This window comes from Athene noctua, chromosome Z, assembly GCF_965140245.1.
Source record: "Athene noctua chromosome Z, bAthNoc1.hap1.1, whole genome shotgun sequence".
NCBI classification, from domain to species: Eukaryota; Metazoa; Chordata; class Aves; order Strigiformes; family Strigidae; genus Athene; species Athene noctua.
Window position 1 is genome coordinate 61,231,654 of NC_134077.1, and position 21,992 is coordinate 61,253,645.

At 39.5% G+C, this 21,992-nt stretch overlaps 1 protein-coding gene across 7 annotated transcripts in view; it reads left to right on the top strand.

The window, feature by feature from the left end:
* The window catches only part of PIP5K1B (phosphatidylinositol-4-phosphate 5-kinase type 1 beta), a 124,550-nt gene that overhangs the window by 51,850 nt on the left and 50,708 nt on the right, over window positions 1-21,992 (top strand). For 4 of the 7 annotated variants that reach the window (XM_074931646.1, XM_074931645.1, XM_074931647.1 and 1 more), the window contains 4 exons: window positions 1,993-2,123; window positions 11,968-12,085; window positions 16,224-16,376; window positions 17,983-18,282. In XM_074931646.1, coding sequence (XP_074787747.1) covers window positions 1,993-2,123; window positions 11,968-12,085; window positions 16,224-16,376; window positions 17,983-18,282 — 702 coding nt within the window. The remainder of the gene's footprint in view (window positions 1-1,992; window positions 2,124-11,967; window positions 12,086-16,223; window positions 16,377-17,982; window positions 18,283-21,992) is intronic. The other 3 variants (XM_074931649.1, XM_074931651.1, XM_074931652.1) reach the window with 2 other exon arrangements.

Here is a 21,992-nt window from a genome sequence, read left to right on the forward strand (position 1 = left end):
AGTAGAATGAGAAAGAAAATACTGGCTCACTGTTAGACAGGAGAGGTGAATTAGTCACCAACAATGCTGAAAAGGCAGTGATTCTCAACACTTCATTCACCTCTGTCTTTACCAGCACTGTTGGACCCACACCCGGGGAGCAAAAATACAGGTTGATGCAAACACAGACTCACCCTCAGTGAAGAAAGAGTTGGTATATGAACTGTTACAGGAGCTTGACCCATACAATCAGTGGACAGTATGCACCTGAGGGTGTTAAGAGAGGTGGCAGACCTTGTTGCAAGACCGCTCTCCATAAGTTTTGAGAAGTTGTGGAGATGTAGGGACATCCTAGAAGACTGAAAAGAAGCTTCATGTCATCCCTAACTACAAGAAGGGCTTAAAGGAGGATCCAGTAAATTAGCCCATCAGTCTTACTTCAGTACCTGGGAAGGTTATGGAATGATTCATCCTGGGGGCTGTCACAAGTCAAATGAAACATGTGATTGGGAAAAGCCATCATGGATTCACCAAGGGCAAATTATGCTTGACAAACATGATCTCCTTCTATGACAAAGTAACCTGCTTGGTTGATGTGGGGTAAGTGGTGGACATTGTCTGCCTGGATTTCTCCAAATCTTTCCACATGGTTTCCCACAACCTTCTCCTAGAGAAACTGATGTTATGGACTAGACAAGCGGTCTGTGTGGTGGGTTGGGAACTGGCTGACAGGCCACACCCAGAGGGTGGTGGGTGATAGCTTCCTTTCAAACTGGTAACCTGTCATAATAGGGGTCCCCCAGGGATCAATACCAGGCCCAACGCTGTTTAATATCTTTGTAAGTTATCTGGATGGTGGGATCAGGTGTACCCTGATGAAGTTTGCCAATGATACCAAACTGAATGGGGAAGTGGACAGTTTGGAAGGGAGAAATATGCTGCAGGAATACCTGGATAGGCTGGAAGAGTGGGCTAACAAGAACCTTATGAAGTTCAATAAAGACAAGTGTAAGGTCTTGCACCTGGGAAAACAGAATCCAGGAGTGCGGCACAGGCTGGGATCTACCTGGCTAGGGAGCAGCTCTGTGGAAAAGGACGGGGGTTGCTGGTAGACGACAAGCTCAGTATGAGTGAACAGTGTGCTGCAGCAGCAAAGCAAGCCAACGGGATGCTGGGTTGCATCAACCAGAGCGTCACCAGCAGAGATAAAGAAGTCATTATCTCCCTCTACTCAGTGCTTGACAGACCACACCTGTCATATTGTGTTTGGTTTTGGTTCCCACTGTACAAAAAAGATGTGGACAGGCTGGAGAGGGTCCAAAGAAGGGCCACAAAGATGATCGGAGGACTGGGAAGCCTGCTGTATGAGGAAAAGCTGAGAGAACTGGGTTTGTTCAGCCTTGAGAAAAGAAAATTTAGGGGAGACCTTACCAACATGTTCCTTTTTTTAAAGAGTAGTGAGTCCCTTCATACAAGGAGTCACATGGAAGAGATGAGGGTTAATGGGTACAAATTACTCCTGGGGTGATTCCAGTTGGACACAAGGAAAATTTTTCACAATGAGAACAATCAGCTGTTGGAATAAACTCCTCAGGGAAGTGGTGGATTCCCCAACATTTGATAATTTTAAGATTCATTTGGACAGGGCGCTGGACTATTATGTCTAAACCATGCATTTGCCATGAAAAGTTGGACCAGATGATCCTCAAGATCCCTTCCAACCTGGTATTCTGTGATTCTGTGATGAGTTAGAATCTAGTGTCTAAATTACTTGGGCAATTTGGAAAGTCTTACTCTGTACAACCAGAGAATTGATTTTTCTAGCTTTTGCTACAACATAGTGTTTCTTTTAAGTCTTTTAATTGAAAAGCAGACATCTCTCTGAGGTCTAGGAAGTAAAGATGACATGGTGTTACTACAAAAATTACTAAAAGTTTAGCATATAATGTTACTGATAAAGTACACAAATCTAGTTTTAGCAAACTCATGCTTGCATTCTTACGTTCTATGCAGACTGCATCCTCAGCTATTAAAGGTGCTATCCAGCTGGGAATAGGATACACAGTAGGAAACCTTACATCTAAACCGGACAGAGACGTTCTTATGCAAGATTTCTATGTAGTGGAAAGTGTCTTCCTACCGAGGTAAGGATAAGCCTATTCAATTTATTTTTAATAGAATTTCATAATGAATGAAACTCTTAATTAGATATTTTAAACAAGGATTGTTCTCCAGTTCTAATGAAATGGGGATAGAGTAAATTTAATGTATGAGAACTTGAAAATTATTCGGTCTTGATGTTGTAATTGAAAATGAAGGTAGGGAAAAAGCTGGGAATATCACAGTTTAACTGAAGATTTCAGACTTACCACTTTTAGAGAAGGAAAGTAAGTGTGACACTTAGAATTAAAGGAGCTGTTAATTACAGTTGGAAGTGATTTGTGGATCTGTAGACACTGAAGTATTCAGCATTCACGTTTGTTTAGTTTCAGTTTATTATTCTCAGTTTTAAGAAACTACTTGTGTCTTTGTTGAAGTGTTATCAAAACTTATGAAAATTCAAGTCCCATAGTGTAAAGAGTGATACAAGAGTTTACACCACACTGTAAAATTCTAGTCAGGACTTTAACCTGTGATGAGGCTCAGCTCACATACTAGCTGACTACACTGCACCATTACTGCTTTGCATTTGGCCACTTCAGCTTGTATCACTGCCAAGTTGATGGTGTAGCATTTGTAATAATACAGTTACACCAATGAGAGAAATCAAGCTCATACTCATTTTGGGAGTTCAGAAACTGAAGTACAGTGCCATGTAACTTTTCCAAGTTATATATGCTAGGAATGGACAAAGAAGGTTTAGGAAAAATGTATTTCAAAACCAGGATGACATGCTGTGTTCAGTGTTGTCAGGGTTCTTAGAATTGCAAAGTACCGGTAGTGTCCATCATTTCCATAAAGGTATGCTATGTATGCAGCATTCTGTGAATTTGGGAATGCTTTCTATGCTATTCAAATGCTACTTGAAAATGCTTTTGAAAGTTTTGTTCATGGGCAGTTTGCATGCTACTTCATAAAATGTTTCTAATAATTTACAATCCTTAAAAATTACTGATACCACTAAAGCAAAGTTAAATTGACAATGTACAAAGTAATTGCAGGTACTTTAATGTTGGTTTCTTCTCATGTAAGTTTGCTTGATTTAATTCCTGTTTTCCTCTGAACTGAGAGATCCTTTAACAAGAAGAAAATCTATTTCTCAGGTGAAACAAAGATTTCACATTACATTCTTTAGTTCCTAGTAATTGAGGGTATTCATATCCTTGTTCTGGTGTTAACTGTTAAGGTTTGTGCACAGTTCTGTAGTCATTCTCTTGTAAATTATGTAAAGATAGAGAAGTTAACTATGTCCATGTGTTTTCATATGCTGTAATCACAAAATTTTGTTTGTTTAAAAAAATCCAAATTACAGCTGATAAATTTGCATATCAGGTAACAAAGTTTTTATTTGTCTGGAAAATGGAGTGAGAAAGAGTGAGCCATCATAATTGTGAAATGTGTGACTGTGACAGTGATACAGGCTTCTGTAGTTTGTTTGTGATACCAGCTTTTCTGTTCATGGAAATGAAATGAAACATACGTGCTAAAACTGTTTTATTACATAGCACGGTTTTGGGAAGAAAATCTAATCTCTTTTTTAACATAGTTCTAAACAAATAAGTAAAATAAAATGGTTTGTAGTCCATAGCATTGCATATATATTCTCTCCTGTGAAATTTGCATGCATGTATACTCAGAAATGAGATTTCCCTGGTTTGTGTTAGTTTTAAGGGAGAGCTGGGAGAGATGCCTTCTGTCTTAAAAAGAAAACAAAGGCAGAAGGAATTGCCTGTTCACACTAACATAAAATGTATTATAAAGCTTTAGTAGCACCTTTCTGGACAGTTTCCTATAAATAAATAAATCATATGAGCAAAAATAGAAAAATAAAAGCAATGGCCAGAGCAGCATAGCGCTTTTTTTTTTTTTTTCATAGCTGTATAGTAAGGAGGAATATTTAATATAGTGAGTCATCTTGACTTTAACAAAGAGGCTCTCTATAAAGAGCACTTGCTGATGACATTCTCGGTGAAATTGAAAATTGGCTGTCTATAGCAGTCTCTTAAAACCATGACACTTGGTTTATTATGGTAATGAACAGAAATGCCAGATTTCATGTCCTTCCTCTGTCTCAGTGTAACATGCACATTCAATTTGTCTGAAATGGTTTCAATCCAAAGTGGTATTAGTTTGTATAAATTGTAATAATTTAAGATTACACATAGTGATACAGGCTTCTTGCTCGCTGAGGGTGTTGGGACGTTGAGTCTTCCATGGTGGCATTATGTGGATCACTCCTGAGTCATAGGTAGCTTTGTTACCCTGGTCAGAGGCAAAAAGGTTGCATCTTCTTTTCAGATAGGGCTGTGCTCCCAAAGTGCACCTCAGGTGCTCTTCCCTTTTTCCTAGGACAGTACCTACATGTGAAGGCAGTATTCTTAAAAGTCATTACTTTAATGCCTTTTTTCAGACCCCTTTGAATTGGTCTGAGTTGAAATTAGGTACACCAGCAGGCCCAGTGGACTGACCTATACCTGGAAGCACCCCAGAGCAAGCCAAGTTTAAGTGAGCTTTTTGCCGGATGTCTGCAGCTGGAGGGGAAACTGACGGTGCAGTAAGTGTGGTGCTGAAAGCAGGATCTTACCAAGCAGGGAGCAGCATTTTTCCACTTGCTTTGGGTATGCGTAATTCACCTGCAACTCCAAGCAGGCTATTAGCTGAACTTCCCCTCATTGTGGCAAGTTCACTGCAAGCTGCCTCTTAACAAGCTGTCCTGTTCTGCTGTCCACCTGTGTTTTCCCTGCATCCACCTCACCTCCTCTGGGTCTGGCAGCAAGGTGAGAGGACAGCTGTTTTGCAGAGTGATAGGCACACCCTGCTTTGACAGCAACAGAAGCACTGTTATGGTGTCAGTGATGAAATAGACATGAGCTAGTAGAAATGCAATGAAACAGCAGCCTGCACAGCAGTGAGCAAAGTAGTGTTATCTGTGCACTATTACTGTTAGAGGAAAATAGTCAGCAGTTGTTCACAAATTTTATCAGTTGCAGAAAATAAATAGTTTCTGCATATCTCTCAGCCCTTGAAGTAAACCTCAGCACTGCCTGTACCTCAGCTTTGGTAATCATAGCAAATTACTTTCAGTGGTCTTCAGAATTCATGAAGGGGGGAAAAAAATGTGGTCGGTTCAGACCTGAACGTAACTGTCCTGCTTACTCCCTGTGGGAGCTACTGATGTAAACTGGGAATAACTCCATGGACTACAGGTTATGCCTGGTCCAGAGTTAGTTTGTAACTGGGTTAGAGTTTAGCTCAGATTCATTTAGGTGTTTATTTCAGGATGTGACTTTGAATTGCAGGTACATCTGTACAGTAGGTAGATTTGAATTGCAAAGGCACTTGCTTTCATTTGTACATTGTAACGGTGGAGGGGATAGAAAAGTGCCTTTGTCACTTTCTGTTTCACACTTGTAGCATCCCTTTTATCCTTTCTCTTCATATTGCCTAGGAGTTTATAGCATGCTGGGTTTGGGAACTAAGTGAGGCTAGGAGATAGGGACTGCTATAAAGGAATTAATTGAGAACCACAGTCCGAATTGAGTTTAAATGACACTGCAAATGTGCTCCTTTGAGAAATAAATGCAGTCTGCAGTGACACAGTTGATTCTGAAGATACAGTTTCTGAAATCTCCACCTAGCTCCCTGAAGAGGGTGAAACCACAAGGGAACTACTCCAAGTAACCTCTCTTCTGTCTTTTAAACACTGCTTTGAAAATCCAGCAACAGAGTTGCTTAGCTGGTGCTGGTACTGTTGCAGCAGTGAGGGGAAGTTGGTGCATCCTGCCTGTGCTCTCTGCGCTCTGTCCTATGACTCAGTTGTGCCGGGCATATTGTCCCCTTCCTGTGTTACGCTCTGTGCTCCTGACTTCCTTGGTTGGAACCAGATCGTTCTTTGATGGTACATTTTGTCTCCAAATTGGTGCAGTGTGGCTACACCAGAGATTTGACAGCTGTTTGACTCAGGTGTGGAGCTGACTCCAAGTAATGTGGTCATGGTTAGAAAGGCTCGTTGCCACGCTATTAAGCCTAGCTGTGTCAGGCAGTGGCAGCCCAAGCTGGCTGCTGGGCCATGGGGCCATGCAGCTGCCTGTGAGTTAGCAATGTGGACAGCTTGCTAAGCTCTTCCAGAGATACATACTAAGTAGGCACATTTTCTATGGTGATGCTTGACAAGCCAAACAGAAGCAGCTTCACTCTGACAGCTAACTTTGGCTAGTCAGAAATGCAGAACTTTTGGAGCAAGGTAGTATGTTCAGGCTCCATGTCATTTTTGTTTTCTTAGATGGAGGCTGCTGCTGAGCACAGTTGTGAGTCTGACCTTTTTGCAGAAATTGTTAATAAGTCTTGTGTGCCTCGCTTGCTTATACGCTTTATTTTCAGGGTCTAGACCCTGCATATTGAGAACACTTGCTATTGTTTCTAATTTAGCTAGTAAGTCTGTTAGATGCTGACCTGTTTGCACCCTGCAGCTACAGTCATCTGTACAGTGAACTGGCTCAATTACAAATTGCTTTCCTGTGATGCTAATGAAAGATTATTCAGTGCTTTCTGCTATTTAATGTCAAAAGCTTAATATTGCATTATGATAGTATTTGGATGACGGCCTAAGTAAGTAGTCAAAAGTACTCAGAAAAAGTAAAATCCTGTACATATTTTCACCAGTTTGAATTTTATCCTACATCTAAAACTGAAGTGTCTTGTTTTCTGGTATGTTTTTGAGGACTGATTTAGAAAAAATTATGATAACTGACACTTGCCCTTGGAAGTATCTTTGTACCAAACCTGTGTCGTAGGTTACCTGATAGGCTAAGTGTAGTGTCTTTGTAATTAAAGAAGTATAGAATGCTCTGCAGGATCAGTGTGAATAGTACTCAGATGTTCACGCTAAGGCTTAGTTGTTGTGTAACTTATACCACTGTATATGTTTCCAGTTGGTCAGTTTCACAAGACAGATAAGAAAATGGCCTGAAAACTTTGATAAAGTGCTGCTGCTCTGCTTTGGTTGCAGAGATGCACACGATGACCTAAGTTCTGACACACTTTTTATGGGTTGTGAAGAGAGTGCTAACACAGATGGGAGGAAGTAGTTTCTCTTTGCAAAACAAATAGTATTCAAAAAGGGGATATTGTGGCAACAAAAGGAAAAACATGGTCATTATGAATTACTGGTCTTAGCTACTTCTGGCGCTGTGAAATTCTTGGTAAACCTGTGATAACCTGGATACTTGTGTGATTATGCAGACAAACTATTTTTAAAGTACTCTGAGATCCCTTGCTTTAATAGCATCTCCAGTTGGTCGTGAAATAGTCGTATCATCATAATTACGTCTATGTATTCAGCTGTTCCATAGATATGATTGGCTTGACTTGTTTTGAAAGTATTTACTCTTCACAGTTGTATTTCAGAGCTGCCATGAAGGGGACTGATTAGGATAGCATATAGTAACCAAAAGTATAGGATAACATACAGTGAGAAACAAGGACCACTGAATTTTATCCCACAGTATGAAAAAAACAAACACACACCTGTTTGTACAGGTAGCCATGATATCTACTTCCACAATGTGGGAAAATGAAATGTATATAGGAAATGAATACACCAAAGCACTACCTGATCTGTCAGTATGTACTTATTGGATACAGGTTGTAGAGTTTAAACACATCTTGATTTATTGTAAAAGAGCAGCTTTATCCAAAGCAGTGAAACTGAGATTGGATACTCTTAGTTTTTATTATTGGGAGCATTTAATTTTAGAAGTTTTATTTTCATTTTAAAAAGAGTTGCTTTTACATGAGAGAACTGAGGTGTTCCTGCTCTTTGCTCTTTTTACAGTAGAGTATGTTCTTTATACAGGAAGGGTATACATGGGCCCATAACTGCAGCATGACTATTTCTTTTGTTAACAGCTACATCGGAGCCTATTAATATTGGTCTGCAATGAAGGCTTGCTACCAAGAGATGTAGTTAGCTTTCTCTCCCCCTTCAGAGAAGTGTGCTATCTCCTCAGTACAGCCTACCAGAGTGAGGCCATAGTAAAGAAAAGCTGCCAAGAAACATATCTGGGTGCCTTGTTCAGCAAAATTTTTGCAAGACACGGGATTAGTTTTAGTTCATTTTTAGTTTGATATTGCACCACCTACACTTCAAATCAACCCTCAGTATTTACTAAGAGACAGGTTAAGATGCACATACTGTAATTTCTAGGTGTGTTTGATTTAAAACAAAATTCTAAAATGGAAGTGCTAAAGCAAACTTGCACAATAAGCTTAATCTCTCTTTTTTTAATCTACCTACCAATCTTTTGCTTTTGTGTGGTTTTACAGCTAAGGTTATATCCTGGTTTCAGCTACAATAAAGTTCATTTTCTTCTAGTAGGTGGTATAGTGCTGTGTGTTGGATTTAGGGTAAGAATGATGTTTATAACACACTGATGTTTTAGTTGTTGCTAAGCAGTATTTATAGTAAGTCAAGGACTTTCCAGTTTCTTGTACTCCCCTGCCAGCGGAGGTTGAGAGTGCATAAGAAGCTGGGAGGGGACACAGCAAGGGCAGCTGACCCAAACAAGCCAAAGGGGTATTCCACACCATGTGATATCATGCCCAATTATAAACTGGGGAGATTTGGCTGGGGGACAGCGAGGTTCAGGGATTGACTGAGCATCAGCCAGTGGGTGGTGAGCAATTTTGTATTGTGCATCACTTTTTTTGTATGTTCTGTTATTATGGTCGCTCTCTCAATCCCCATTGCCACTGTCCATGTCCATGCACCGCCCGCCTCTCACTCCCATGCACGCAGCCCAACTGCCAAGAATAACGGTACGCTATTGTGGTCTGAATAAAGTCATGCCACCGCTAAGTGCTGCCATGTCTGACATGCTAGAATGTCAGTATGAATTGGAGTCAAAGACGGCCAAGTGGTACCCTATGATTGATACTGCTAATTCTTTTTTCTCAATCCTACTGGCAGCAGAGTGCCGGCCACAGTTTGTTTTTACTTGGAGGAACGTACAGTATACTTGGAATTGACTGCCCCAGGGGTGGAAACATAACCCCACACTAGGTGCCAAAAAGGACCCAAAAAGGTCATGGTTTAACTCCAGCTGGAATTTAAGCACCACACAGCTGGTCACTCATTCCACCCCTGCAACCACATGAGGGAGAGAATTGGAAAGAAAAAGTAGAACTTGTGAGTTTAGATAAAGACAGCTTAATAGAACAGAAAAGGAAGGGAAAATAATGGTAATAATGTTTAACAGAAATGGTAGATCATGATAAAAAGCTCTGCAGACCTTTAATAAAAAGGATTTTTAAAAGATGAGTTTACAAAAAATAAGGAAACTCGTCTGCATAGTGAAGTTGACTCATCTGTAATAAAGTAAGCTCATGTGCTCTAAATAAAGGGAATTGCCCTCTGTGTAGATGCTATTCCAAAATAATTGCTATGTTTTGCAGTTATTCTGGAATAAATCTCCATTTACTGTCCACCTGCAGACCTAGTATTGGTCATTTTACTCCATATACACTTATGAAATCTCTTAGACCAATGGTATTATCATAGCAAACCTCCTACCTTAATTTCAGCCTGATGAAGTTCCAACAACAGTACCTGTTCTGGTATAGTGAGGGCATGTAATCTATTTATTGTCACACTTTCACAAAATAAGCATTCGAGTTATGGCTGCAGGAAGCAGATTTATAAAGGTATTTATGTACTGGAAAGGAGGATTTTAAAATAAAGTTTAGGTGATTAATTTTCTCTGAAAATGATGTGATGCAGCAGAGAACACTGTTCTGTTCTGCATCTTACAACAATTAAATGCATTTACAAGTATGTCCCCTGGTTCCCAGTGTAGCTGTATGTTACCCCTGTGGCAGCCTCATATTGCACCCAAAATTCAGTGAGATGCCTGCAGCTATGTAGAACTTTGTCAGACAAGACTGGCAGTGTTCTGAACAGCTGGAAGACCTTGTAAAAAGAAGCATTAGCCAATCTTAACTATAAAGAAAAACTGCCATCTTCAGCCTAGTATCCTACTTATTTCCATCTTTTACTGTATAGTGGAACAATAAAATTCACGTGGATTTGATTTTCGTACCTTGGGTTTGTGATATGGTAAGACTATAAGGCGATCAGATTAGTTCATTCGGGCTGAACAACAGGGGTTTTTTCCCTCCTTTTTTCTCCTATTCAAGAGATTAAAGTATACACATTTCTGGAATCAGAGAAAGCTTGTTCACCAGCTCACACTGTTTAATTAGCAGGAGTTCATTTCTGTTGAGTTTTGGTGGTAGTCATTCAGGGGCAGCTAAGTGGGTTGGGTGGACTTCTGTCATCAAGTTGTTATTAATGGAAGGTAACAGCTTTATATGACAAACACTAATTGCACAGGATCAAAGTTCTTAAATAATTTCATTATACTTAATACAGTTTTTGCAGGGTTGTTGCTTATAGTTTATTCCTTTTCATATCTGTGTGAATTCCTAGCTTTTTTCTTTTTTGTATACTTTGGATATACTTATTGCCAAGCATAGAGGTATGTGCTACATTTCCGAGTAATTTAGAGTAAATGAGTAAAAAAGTGCTGGGAGAGCTGATTTCAGCCACTGTGTCAAGTCTTGTATTTTGTACTCATCTATTTATCACATTATTTGGAGACTGACCAAACTTTGTCTTAAAGGTGTTCTTGTTTATGCTGAAATCATGGTGTAGAACTTTTCCTCTTAATAGCCTTCTTTTAGTTTATATAATAAATGAATCCACAGGCATTTTTTATCTTCTGGCAGCAGCATTTTGCTGCTGACCGTTTCCTTTAGCTTAAATCATATAGTATTCATCTCAAGACTTACACAACTGCAGTCTAAAAATACAGTGAGATGGCAAATATAAAACAAGGAAAAGAGCTAAGGGCATTACAATGATGATTTTTTTCCCCTTTAAGAAAGACTGTTTTCCAGACTGGTGACCGTAGTAGTCCTTGTATGTGCATCTTCTAGTTTGTATCCGTATCTTGCATATAAGCATGCCATTTTCCATAATACCTCAAAGGGTCTGTACCCTGTGTTCTGTTTAACCAGCTGTGCTTGTAAGGTGGTGCTTGGTTTATATTGAGGTGGGGCAAAATATATTAGGTGACAGGGCAGACAAACAGAAAACCACTTTAAGGTCAACAAAACCAGAGTGGCTTCCCAATTCTGGACTGTACTAGCAAGAAATAAAGACACCATAACAGCAGTTAGCCTGCTGAAGAGACTAATGCTGAGGATGCAGTTTCATAAATAAGGCAGAGCCAATCAATGTTTGCTGGTATGAAAAAGTGTATGCAGCCCTGCTTCCTTCCCACTGCTCTGGCTGCATGGTTTTGCACTGTGCTGTCCTTAGTATCTGTCTGACTCCGTTGCAAACCGCTTCAGCTTGCAAAGCTACTGTGAAATTGTTCTGCTGCTTTGACTTACAAACTTTTTGCAAGACCTTGCATGAGATGGGGGTGACCCTTCCTGTGTCAGTAAGCTATTAGACTAGCTTATCTTGGAGGGGTATCAGAAATTGTGGCATTAGTTTAAAACCGGTCTTTACACAAATGGATATGGGTGGTGAAAATAGTAATTTCTTTTAAGGCAGGAGAAGAGAATTTTGATGGCAGTATTCTGTCTCTCACAGATACTTCTGTTACACTGATTAATGGTGGTAGGGAAGTTTATCTGCATTTATGATTCTTGTCTCAGAAGGCCAATGGTTGAGTTAGGCAGCTTTACAGTAAAACTAGCTACAAGAAGGAAGTGGCTAAAAATTGCTCAGTTTGGTGGGTTTTTTTGTTTGTTTGTTTTCAGTGAAGGGAGCAATCTCACCCCTGCTCATCATTATCCTGACTTCAGATTTAAGACGTATGCACCTCTTGCCTTCCGCTACTTCAGAGAACTTTTTGGTATCAAGCCTGATGATTACTTGGTAAGAGCTTGAAGTTTTCCTTTGACTTACAAATTATTATAAAGTATACTAGTTTCATAGTGACAGAAGGGAATGCTTTAATGGTGTTCAAATGGGTAGTAATTTTTTTGTGTGAAGTGGCTTATAACTAGTGAATATTTTTAGTGTTTTATGAAAAATTTAATTCTTCATGTTGGAGATAATGCCTATAAAAACCTGCCTTGTTAATTGACTACAGTAATGAGTATTACTGCTCATTCAGGTCATTGTTTCTAGAGAAGATATAATCAGTACTTGTGTAACTACTACCAGTTCAGTTCAAATAAAGTGCTTCTGTGTTATCTGCATTATTTATTCACTTCATCAAGTAAGTGTTTGCAAATGTTTCATCTAGCCTTGAGAAAAGTGGGTGACAAGCTAAAAGAGAAACATTCTGGAGTATCCACTTTGTTCTCTGTATTTTATAGTTTGAAGACTTACTCATTGTCAGTATTCAACTCTTATGTGAGAAAAAAAGTGATGCATTTACTGCCATCATAAAAGCAAGCTTTATTTGGTACGACCACTTTGTGCACTGCCAGGGATGAGGATCCACAATTTTACGTCTGTAATTTTGCTTTTGGAAGGGTGGTGTGAAAGCAGAGAGCTGGATTGTTGTCTAGATTATTTGCCTCATGTCCAGTTTGTCTCATGCCAGTACACCCAACAAATCAGAGTCCCAGTACAAATTAGCAATTTTCTATGTCAGAGTTTTATTGTTAACGTCTTTTGAATGAGTTTTTAGGTCTTTTTGTTCCATTATGGATAACTGCTTAAAACAAAAGAATTTGAAAGAGCTTGAATTATTAAAAAAGAAAAATTGATTAAATGATGCTGAAACATTACTTAATATATTACTTCATGGACTTCTATTATGTTCAAGTGTGTTATAAAGGTTTTTTTCCTTCTTGGACAATGAGCCTAAAAGCAAACCTTAGTGGTTTTACTTTTATTTAGGTTGAATGTGGGAGTCCAGTTTTAATTCTTTTGTACTATGCATGGACTAGCCCTCATGACAATAGTTATATATGGAAATAGATAATTTATTTGAATTATAGATGTTAGTAGCAGGGAAGTGGAGTTGGGTTGGAGTTTTATAAATCATAGAATTATAGAATGGTTTGGGTTGGAAAGGACCTTAAAAATCTTCTAATTCCACCCCCCCCCTGCCATGGGCAGGGACACCTTTCACTAGACCAGGTTGCTCAGAGCTCCATCCAACCTGGCCTTTAAACCCTTCCAGGGAGGGGGCAGCCACAGCTTCTCTGGTCAACCTGTTTCAGTGTCTTACCACCCTTATAGTGAAGAATTTCTTCCTGCTATCTAATCTAAGTCTACCCTCTTTCGGGTTAAAGCCATTACCCTTTGTCCTAACACTATATGCCCTTGTAAAAAGTCCCTCTCCAGCCTTCCTGTAGGCCCATTTAGGTACTGGAAGGCTGCTATAATGTGTCCTTGGAGCCTTCTCTTCTCCAGGATTAATAACCCCAACTCTCTCAGCCTGTATTCATAGGAGAGGTGCTCCATTCCCCTGATAGTCTTTGTGGACCTCCCCTGGATTTGCTTGAGCAGGTCCATGTCCTCCTTTATGTTGGGGACTCCAGAGCTGAACACAGTGCTCCAGGTGGGGTCTCATAAGAAGCGAGAGTAGAGGGGGAGAATCGCCTCCTCCCACCTTCTGGTTGTGCTTCTTTTAATGCAGCCCAGGATGTGGTTGGCGTTCTGGGCTGCAAATGCACATGCTGGGTCATGTTGAGCTTCTTGTGAGCCAGCACCCCCAGGTCCCCCAGAAGTCTGGTTTCAATCCATTCTCCGCCCAGCCTGTATTTGTGCCACTCATCAAAGCTCTCAACTCAGACAGTGACAATGACTGCAAGTCTTTGAGTGCGACCACCCAGCCAGTTCCTTATCCACTGAGTGGATCCATCCGTCAAATGCATGTCTCTACAATTTAGAAACAAGGATGTCATGTGGGACAGTGTCAAATGCTTTGCGCAAGTCCAGGTAGATGATGTCGGTTGCTCTTCCCATTACCCACCAGTGCTGTAACCCAATCATGGAAGGCCATCAAGTTTGTCAGGTGCGATTTGCCCTAAGTGAAGCCATATTGGCTGTCACCAGTCACCTCCTTGTTTTCCATGTGCCCTAGCATAGTTTTCAGGAGGATCTGTTCTGTGATCTCACCTGGTACAGAGTTGAGACTGACAGCTGGTAGAATTAAATTGTCTCTGGAAACCTCATGGATTACTGGCATTTCACAGGGAAATTTCTTGAGTGTAGAGTACTTAATTGTCAGGGAATTGGGAATTTTCTTACTTTTCAGTTTCAATTAGGCTTTCAGAAGTGTCCAGTCAAAATTAGCTGTGCTCTTTGTATAACAGCGCTTGGTGGCTTGACTTTCATTTTACAGGAATGAACTCAACTGTGAAATGACAAGCACACGGTGTAGGTTAATAACTTGTTCTTATGCTATACTGTTTTATAGATCTTTAATGTTTTGGGTAATTGGTTTCAAATGCTTACAGCAATGGCAATTACTCATAAAACTGTTTTGGCAAGAAAAGTGCAGGGGTTGCGGTACAACTGCTGATTTGTTCTGAAGGTTTGTAGTATTACTGACCAGTATTGCTGTTCTATGTGTAGACAATTGCAACTGACAGTATTAATAGGAAAGATCTCTTGTATTAATTGGATCTGAGTGGACTTGGAGTAGTTTCATAGCATGCAAAAGTCTCTTAAAAATTGCAAGCATGGGAAAAGCCTCAGCTGGAGGCTGAAAATGCATTAAGGCAGTGGTTTGAGTCCATAGGATGCATGCTTCTTTAGTTCAAGTGCTCACAAAAGAACATGCTAGATTTCCTTGTATTGCTTTTCTTTGCTATCACTACCCACTGAAATCAATGGCAAGACTCCAGCTGAATTTGATGAAAGCTGGTTTCAACAAACTCCTTTTTCTTGTGGAATTGCTCAACTCATCTCAGGCAATGACCTAACAAACCAGGTATTTGTTACAAAAACAGTTATTCCTTTTGTTCTGAGAAGACCAGAAGACATACTGTACTGCTAAGAATAATACCCTCGTGCTTACACTACTCACAGTTCACATCCCGTGTAATTTTGTTTCTTTCAAAGACTGAAGCCTTAAAATATTGGACTGTACAGTAAATCTCCAGGTGTGTAAAATTGATGTTATAGAACAAAAGAAAACAGTATGTGAATTAAATTTTAATGATACTATATTTTAAATGAGCTCTTGAGTTTAATATAAACAGATTTTTCCATGTTTTTGAGCTTAATGTCTCCTCCATTTAGTTTGAATGAAGCATGAGGTGTGAATATATGGATAAATGTATATTAGCTTCTGTGTGAGATCTGATTCTACTAGTAAGGAATACTCCTTGGTGTCTTTTTCCTCGTTAATGTGATCATAAGTTTAATGTCTCCCTGTGGAAGAGAAAGCCTGTATAAGCATCTAAAATAATGGTACTGCAAAACCAAATTTTTCCTACGTACTGGCATTTAGTTTTTCTGTTTCAGGCAGTTTTCAGTCAGAAAACTACATTAGCAATGATATTGAGATTACTATTCTAATGGTTTCAATCCTAGTGTCACGGAAGAGGACTTTCTTATTTTTATATAGTGAAAAACCTCTACTCCTAGTGTGTTTGTCTAATATCTGTCTGTACCTGTTTCATAAATGGCTGTGAAAAGTGAACGGTTGCAGTGAAAATGTCATCTTAAGGCTTCTGATGCAGTGTGGAATGCTGATGGTGTGAGGATCAACTCCCTCCACCTCAACCACTTGCTTCACTCCAGGGAAAGTGCAGTTGTTGCAGTGGGACATAAAGTGGGACTGTACACTTAGCTGCCAACTGCTGTTCTACGGTTGTATGGCATGTCCTGGGCAAAGTGGAGTGTAACTGCCCTACAAACTTCAACCAATTGACCGTGACCCAGCTTGCTATATAGTAGCAGAGCTACTGCAGTTGAAGACCAAAGGATAAGCTCCATGATTCTGTTTGCCTATTTGAATGTGCAGTTCTTTGTATTAAATTTCTGTTTGAGTAACATGTTACTGAAACTCATGGCAGTGAAAAACAATTTTTTTTTTTTCTTCTAGTACTCAATCTGCAGTGAGCCTTTAATTGAATTATCCAACCCAGGTGCCAGTGGGTCCTTATTCTTTGTGACTAGTGATGATGAATTCATCATCAAAACAGTTCAACACAAAGAGGCTGAGTTTCTGCAGAAGCTGTTGCCGGGTTATTACATGGTAAGTAATCGAAGACTATATTTTACCTGTATTTTTCCTGTTTTGTGTCACACTTCTGAAGATTCAGTTTCATTTGTTACCTTTTAATCTTTCATTGGCTTTATCCATATTTTTAATAATATTTTTGATATATTTTACATTACATGTCTTTCAGCTTTGTACCCCACATCCCCATCAGAAAGAATTTCTATTTAATTTTTTTTTCTCCATTTTGTGTTTGTCCACCCTTTTCATTTCACTCAGAGTGGACAAAGAAACTAGATCAGTCAGTTTCACTTTTAGTTTTGGATTACTTCTAATTTCCATATCTCATATATTAAAACGGTGATGTAAAAATATTTTTATCCATATAATTTGTTCAAAACTTAATTTTTAAATGGACCTTTTTGAGGACTAATGCTAAGCTGATTGTATTGTCTTATGTGTGTCAGTCATCAGAAAGGGAAACCATTGATCCAAAGTAGGTAGAACTTAATTCTCCTTTTTTTTTTTTTTTTTTTAACACAACCCACTCATACATATGAACAGACATTCTTCTGAGTGGTATGCAGGACTTCAGATTATTAGAGCTGTGGCTGACTTTCTTTGCTTTCATAAGTAAACACTTGAAAAGTTACCCTCTCACTTGCACTAAAAATGAGAAATATTGTCCTTATTACACAAAAGTAACGTGGATTCACTGTTTGTTTAAAAAAAGTTATGTGCTGACAGCATCAAAAAGAGCAGTGGTGGTAGGTACTTTTTTGTTGTTGTTAATAATAATGATAATCAGCTCAGCGTAAGTTTGAGTTATTACAAGCAAATATAAGGCCACTTTACTTTGTTTTTCACAACTTTATTCTCACTGCTACCGTATGCAGGGGTTTCCAAAGCATAAAACTGTGATTATTTCATATGAAAGTACTTTTTTCCTATAGTAGCAAGTTGTGACTTAGTAAGACTTGGAGTAGTTTTTCCCCTTCTTGCTTTTTCATGCTAAAAACTGAGGGTAGTTGTATTTAGAAGGAGGGTTTTCACTCTCACCTCTCTTATCCCCTCTTAATTTTTTGCCTGTTGTGGAATTTGGATTATTTCAAACTTTTCTGTTCTGATGGTCAGTCGTGGCTCTGTTACGACCTCACACTCCTGTGGAGACAACTTTGTCATTTGGCACTAGCCCTCAATGTAAAAAGCCTCATGGAGACAGAAGTTCTGTTTTTCAGAATCCAAGTCAAGGTAATGAGAACTACATTTGGCCCAAACTCCTTCCAGCAGGTAGAACACAAAGGTTGTTCAGGTCAGAATAAAATTTAATCTTTGGAATGCTTTTAGGTTTGGCATAGTCTGCTCTCTCATGGGATGCGAGAAAGTGAAACCTGACATAAATGCAGTTACTGCTCTGTTCTTTGCCTGTATGAATTCCTGGCAAAAAGGCAGTGCTGATGGTAACCTTCTGAAATACAGACCCACAAAGAAAATCAACTTGTCAAAGAAACTGTACTGCATAAGAAAACATGCGCAGTTATACTGATGTTTGTTAATGTCCTTTGGTATTAAAAAATACACTTTCTTAAGCATGGAAGTTTATTGAAAATAGACATATATAACAATATCTCTTTTGTTTTAGAATCTGAACCAGAATCCAAGGACTCTTCTACCCAAATTTTATGGACTGTACTGCGTTCAGTCAGGAGGCATTAATATTAGAATTGTTGTAATGAACAATGTTTTACCACGAGCCTTGAAAATGCATTTCATGTACGACTTGAAAGGCTCCACATACAAACGGAGAGCATCAAGAAAAGAGAGGGAGAAGTCCAACCCCACATTCAAAGACTTGGATTTCTTGCAAGACATACATGAAGGGTTGTATTTTGACTCTGAAACACACAGCGCACTAATGAAAACACTACAGCGGGATTGTCGAGTGAGTAAAATTATTGACTGTTTAAACCTCTGTGTTCACATCTGTTTTAGATTTACTTCAGCAGAACAGAGGATGGGATATGGCTCTGTATGTTGTTTAATCTCCATTCCTTTCCCATGCAAATTAACAAGAAAAAACTATAGATGTCACAGCACTGATGAAGCCCGTACTTTCGTGAAGCTGTTGGGATCTGAGATCATAGAATGGAATATTCTGAGTTGGAAGGGATCTAGAAGAGTCGTTGAGTCCAAATCCAGACTCCATACAGGGCAGTCTAAAAGTTAAACCATTTGTGTAAGAGTATTGTCCAAATACTTACTGAACACCAGCAGGCTTGGGGCAATCACCACTTTCCTGGGGAACTTGTCCCGGTGCTTGACCACCCTCTCACTGAAGAACTTTCTCCTAATACCCAGCCTGAAGTTCCCTGATGCAGCTTTAAGCCATTCGTTCACATCCTGTCACCAGGCACCAGAGATGTACACCACCCTTTCCGCCCTCCTCATGAGGAAGTTGTAGACAGCAGTGAGGTCATCTCTCAGTCTCCTTTTCTCTAAGCTGAACAAACTTGTTACCATCCTTTGGACACATTCTAGTATTTTTATATCCTCCTTACGTTGTGAAGCACAAAACTGCATGCAATACTTTGATGCAAGGCCACACCAATGCTGAGTATAGTAGAACAATCACTTTGTTCAACCACTTGGCTATGCTGTGCTTAACACACCCCAGGATACAGTTGGCGATTTTGGCCAGGGGAACATTGCTGACTTGTTGAGCTTACCATCCAGCACAACCCCCAGATCTCTTTCTGCAGGACTCTACATCCAGGATTACACTGACTCATCTGTTGAAGTACAGATCAATATAGGAAAGTAGTCCAGTGAAGGCTTTTTTTTAAATACTTGTTCTTGCTTTCCATTAATTTGGACATTTTAATTACTTTTTTCCTGAGGCACAATAAATAGCCCTGTGGTACCATTGTTAGATATGACAAACTGTGTAGAGCTGCAAGCTCAGTCCTGCTATGGTAAGTCTACCTCTTAGTTAGTTAACAAGAGCTAGGAAACTGAATGGAGGAGGTGTGTCTAGTGTCAGCAATCTTATTTCTGGAGCAAAGTAATTTCTTCCTCAGCTGAAAGGTAGTGCTTAATGTCCACATAACATTTTCAAGGCAGGAGAAGGATATCTGCCATTGTCCTTTGAGAGGACCTTGGTGAATGGAATTGGTGCCTCTTGTGGACAGGGAGCATTATTTTGAAATTATTTTTTTCTGTAGCAAAGGTAAGAAAATATAAAGTAGAAAAAAAAGGGGAGTTATCCAGGTCTCTCAGTTTCACAAGATTCACGGGGTTTGTGGAAAGAAAAGATTGGCTTTGTCCAGGAGGAATCCTGAGTTTCACAGTAAAACGGCAGAATGGGTAGACTGAATGAATCACATAGTAGAGGAATCCTGAACATCACAGTTCGTTATTCATTGCCACCTGTGGTGCAAGATGGAAATCATTGTTTTTGCACATGAATAGTACTTTCTGTTTAATTATCACAGAAGTCTTGCAATGCCTCGTGCTTGGTTTGTAAAACTGGGTGTAAAGCTGGGTGACCTAATGTTCAGCTGCATATTCAGTGTGAGACATTTATCTAACATCACACATTGTTCTTTCTGTAGCCTCTTGCAGTGAGTGTTTCCTGAGCTTCTGCTATGTGTGTTAATGCAGAATGCATCACTGTGTCACATCTTGGGAACTGGATGCCTCTTTGTGCATCCCCCAGCTTGTTGAAGGTTACTTACTCTGTTAAAGCCTGGGGTGCTATTTTAGAATTAGAAAATAATAAACAGAATCTAAAAGAGGGAACTGGACTGAAAAGTAAACCCAAGTATCAATCATTTAATTGTTAAATATGACGAGGACTCTTACTTATTCTTTGAAAGTACAGGTAAATTCTTGCTACGTTATTTGAGTGCTGAGCTAAACATCAGGCTTTTCAGCGTGTAATCTTAGATTAACAACTCTAAAGTTACTCTGGAGTTCTTAAAGGCCCAGCTAAATATTAATATTATTAAAACAAAGAAAAAATTTATCTTTAAATGGTGTGTATACATAAATACATACATACACACTTTAATATGGTGTGTGTATGTGTCTGTAGATACGCAAATACATACTGAATGTTATATATGTATTAAAAAGTCAACTGGCATTGTTTTTCTATTCAGGTAACTTTGTTGTAAAACAAAGGGAGCAGACACTGTTACGTTTCACATAGCTGAATTTGTTCAACAAATGAGGTTGAATCTGGCTACCTGCCTTGTACTACTACCTTTAGAAAGCGTAGAGATACTCCATCCATTTGGAGTTTTGCCACTGCTTTTTTCTGAGCATATGGTATTTAGATGGCTACTTAATGTGAGTGTTAAGCAACCTAGATCTTCAGGGCTTCAAAACTTGTCATCTCTTTTTGCTTTTATTCCAAAGTAAGAAAGATAGTGTAGGCACTGGAATTAAAAATTCATTAAAGAAAGGAAGTTTTTGATCTTCCCAATATTTCAGGACTAAGTAATTCTCTTCTGTGTTGCTTAAATTTGAATTGTACTTTCATTGTTCATACCTGCAGTCAGAATCAGTAAGCAATGGGTTTTTTCCCTACATCTTTAATATAAACATTCCCAGCTGGTAGCCCCTCTCCTCCTTAAGCTCCATCACTAAGTGTAAAACTTGCTGGCGATGACAAGGCAGTGGGGACCCGCTATGATCTGTGTCTGCTGTCACTGTATCACCTGTCCCATCCAGCAATGGGCCCACATTTTCCTTGGTCAGCCTTTTACCAATAATAACAGCAGTAGAAGCTCTTCTTTGTGCCCTTGACATCCCTTGCAAGTCTCAACTCTATCCAAGCTTTGGCTTCCTTTACAATAATTGTCATCCCTACATGCCCAGGCAGTGTTTCTCAATTCCTCCTTTGTAGCCTGTCTGTCCTCTACCATTCTGTATGCTGCTTTTCACATTCAGGATGGGCTGTGGCTTCTTTGCTTAGCTGAACTGGCCTCCTGATACTTCTCAGCTGACACACAGTTCTCTCCCCAGGGAAAGGTAGTAGCAGGTACAGCAGTGGTGGACTACTGCTGGAGTATCAGTTCTTGCCTGTCACACCTTCCTGCAGCTCTGATGAGGAGGGGCATGACCTACTTGATTAGAGGATGGAGCTGCTATCAGCTGGTAGCCACTCCAGATTGTCTGCTTTTGGATGGATACAGAGTGTGATAGCATTCTTCAGCTCCTGCATCCCCTGCTTATGTTCACAATCTAAGTGATGGGGTCTGAAAGCTCTGCTCACAGATCATTTCACACTTTTTGCACCTTAGCTAAATCACGGAGTGTAACATTACAGTGTTCTTAAATAATAGTAAGTAATATTCCTGAGTTTATCATACATACAATGCACATAATTGAAAATTTCAACTAGCTTTCCATTTCTAGACTCTTGCTGAGACTTGCTATAACTGTCTTAACTTTGCCAGCAGGCACTATCATAGTTAATGGGGTGGGTAGTGGCGGGGGTGGAGCCAGAGGACACACTACAGGCAAATGGTACTACAAATAAATAATTTAGCTTGCCTGAATAGCTTTCCTAAAAATCTTTCCTCTGAAGCCTTATTCACCTCAAAGTGCTTTAATTTGTAAAGCCAGTGGGCCCGTATTTTGTATAAT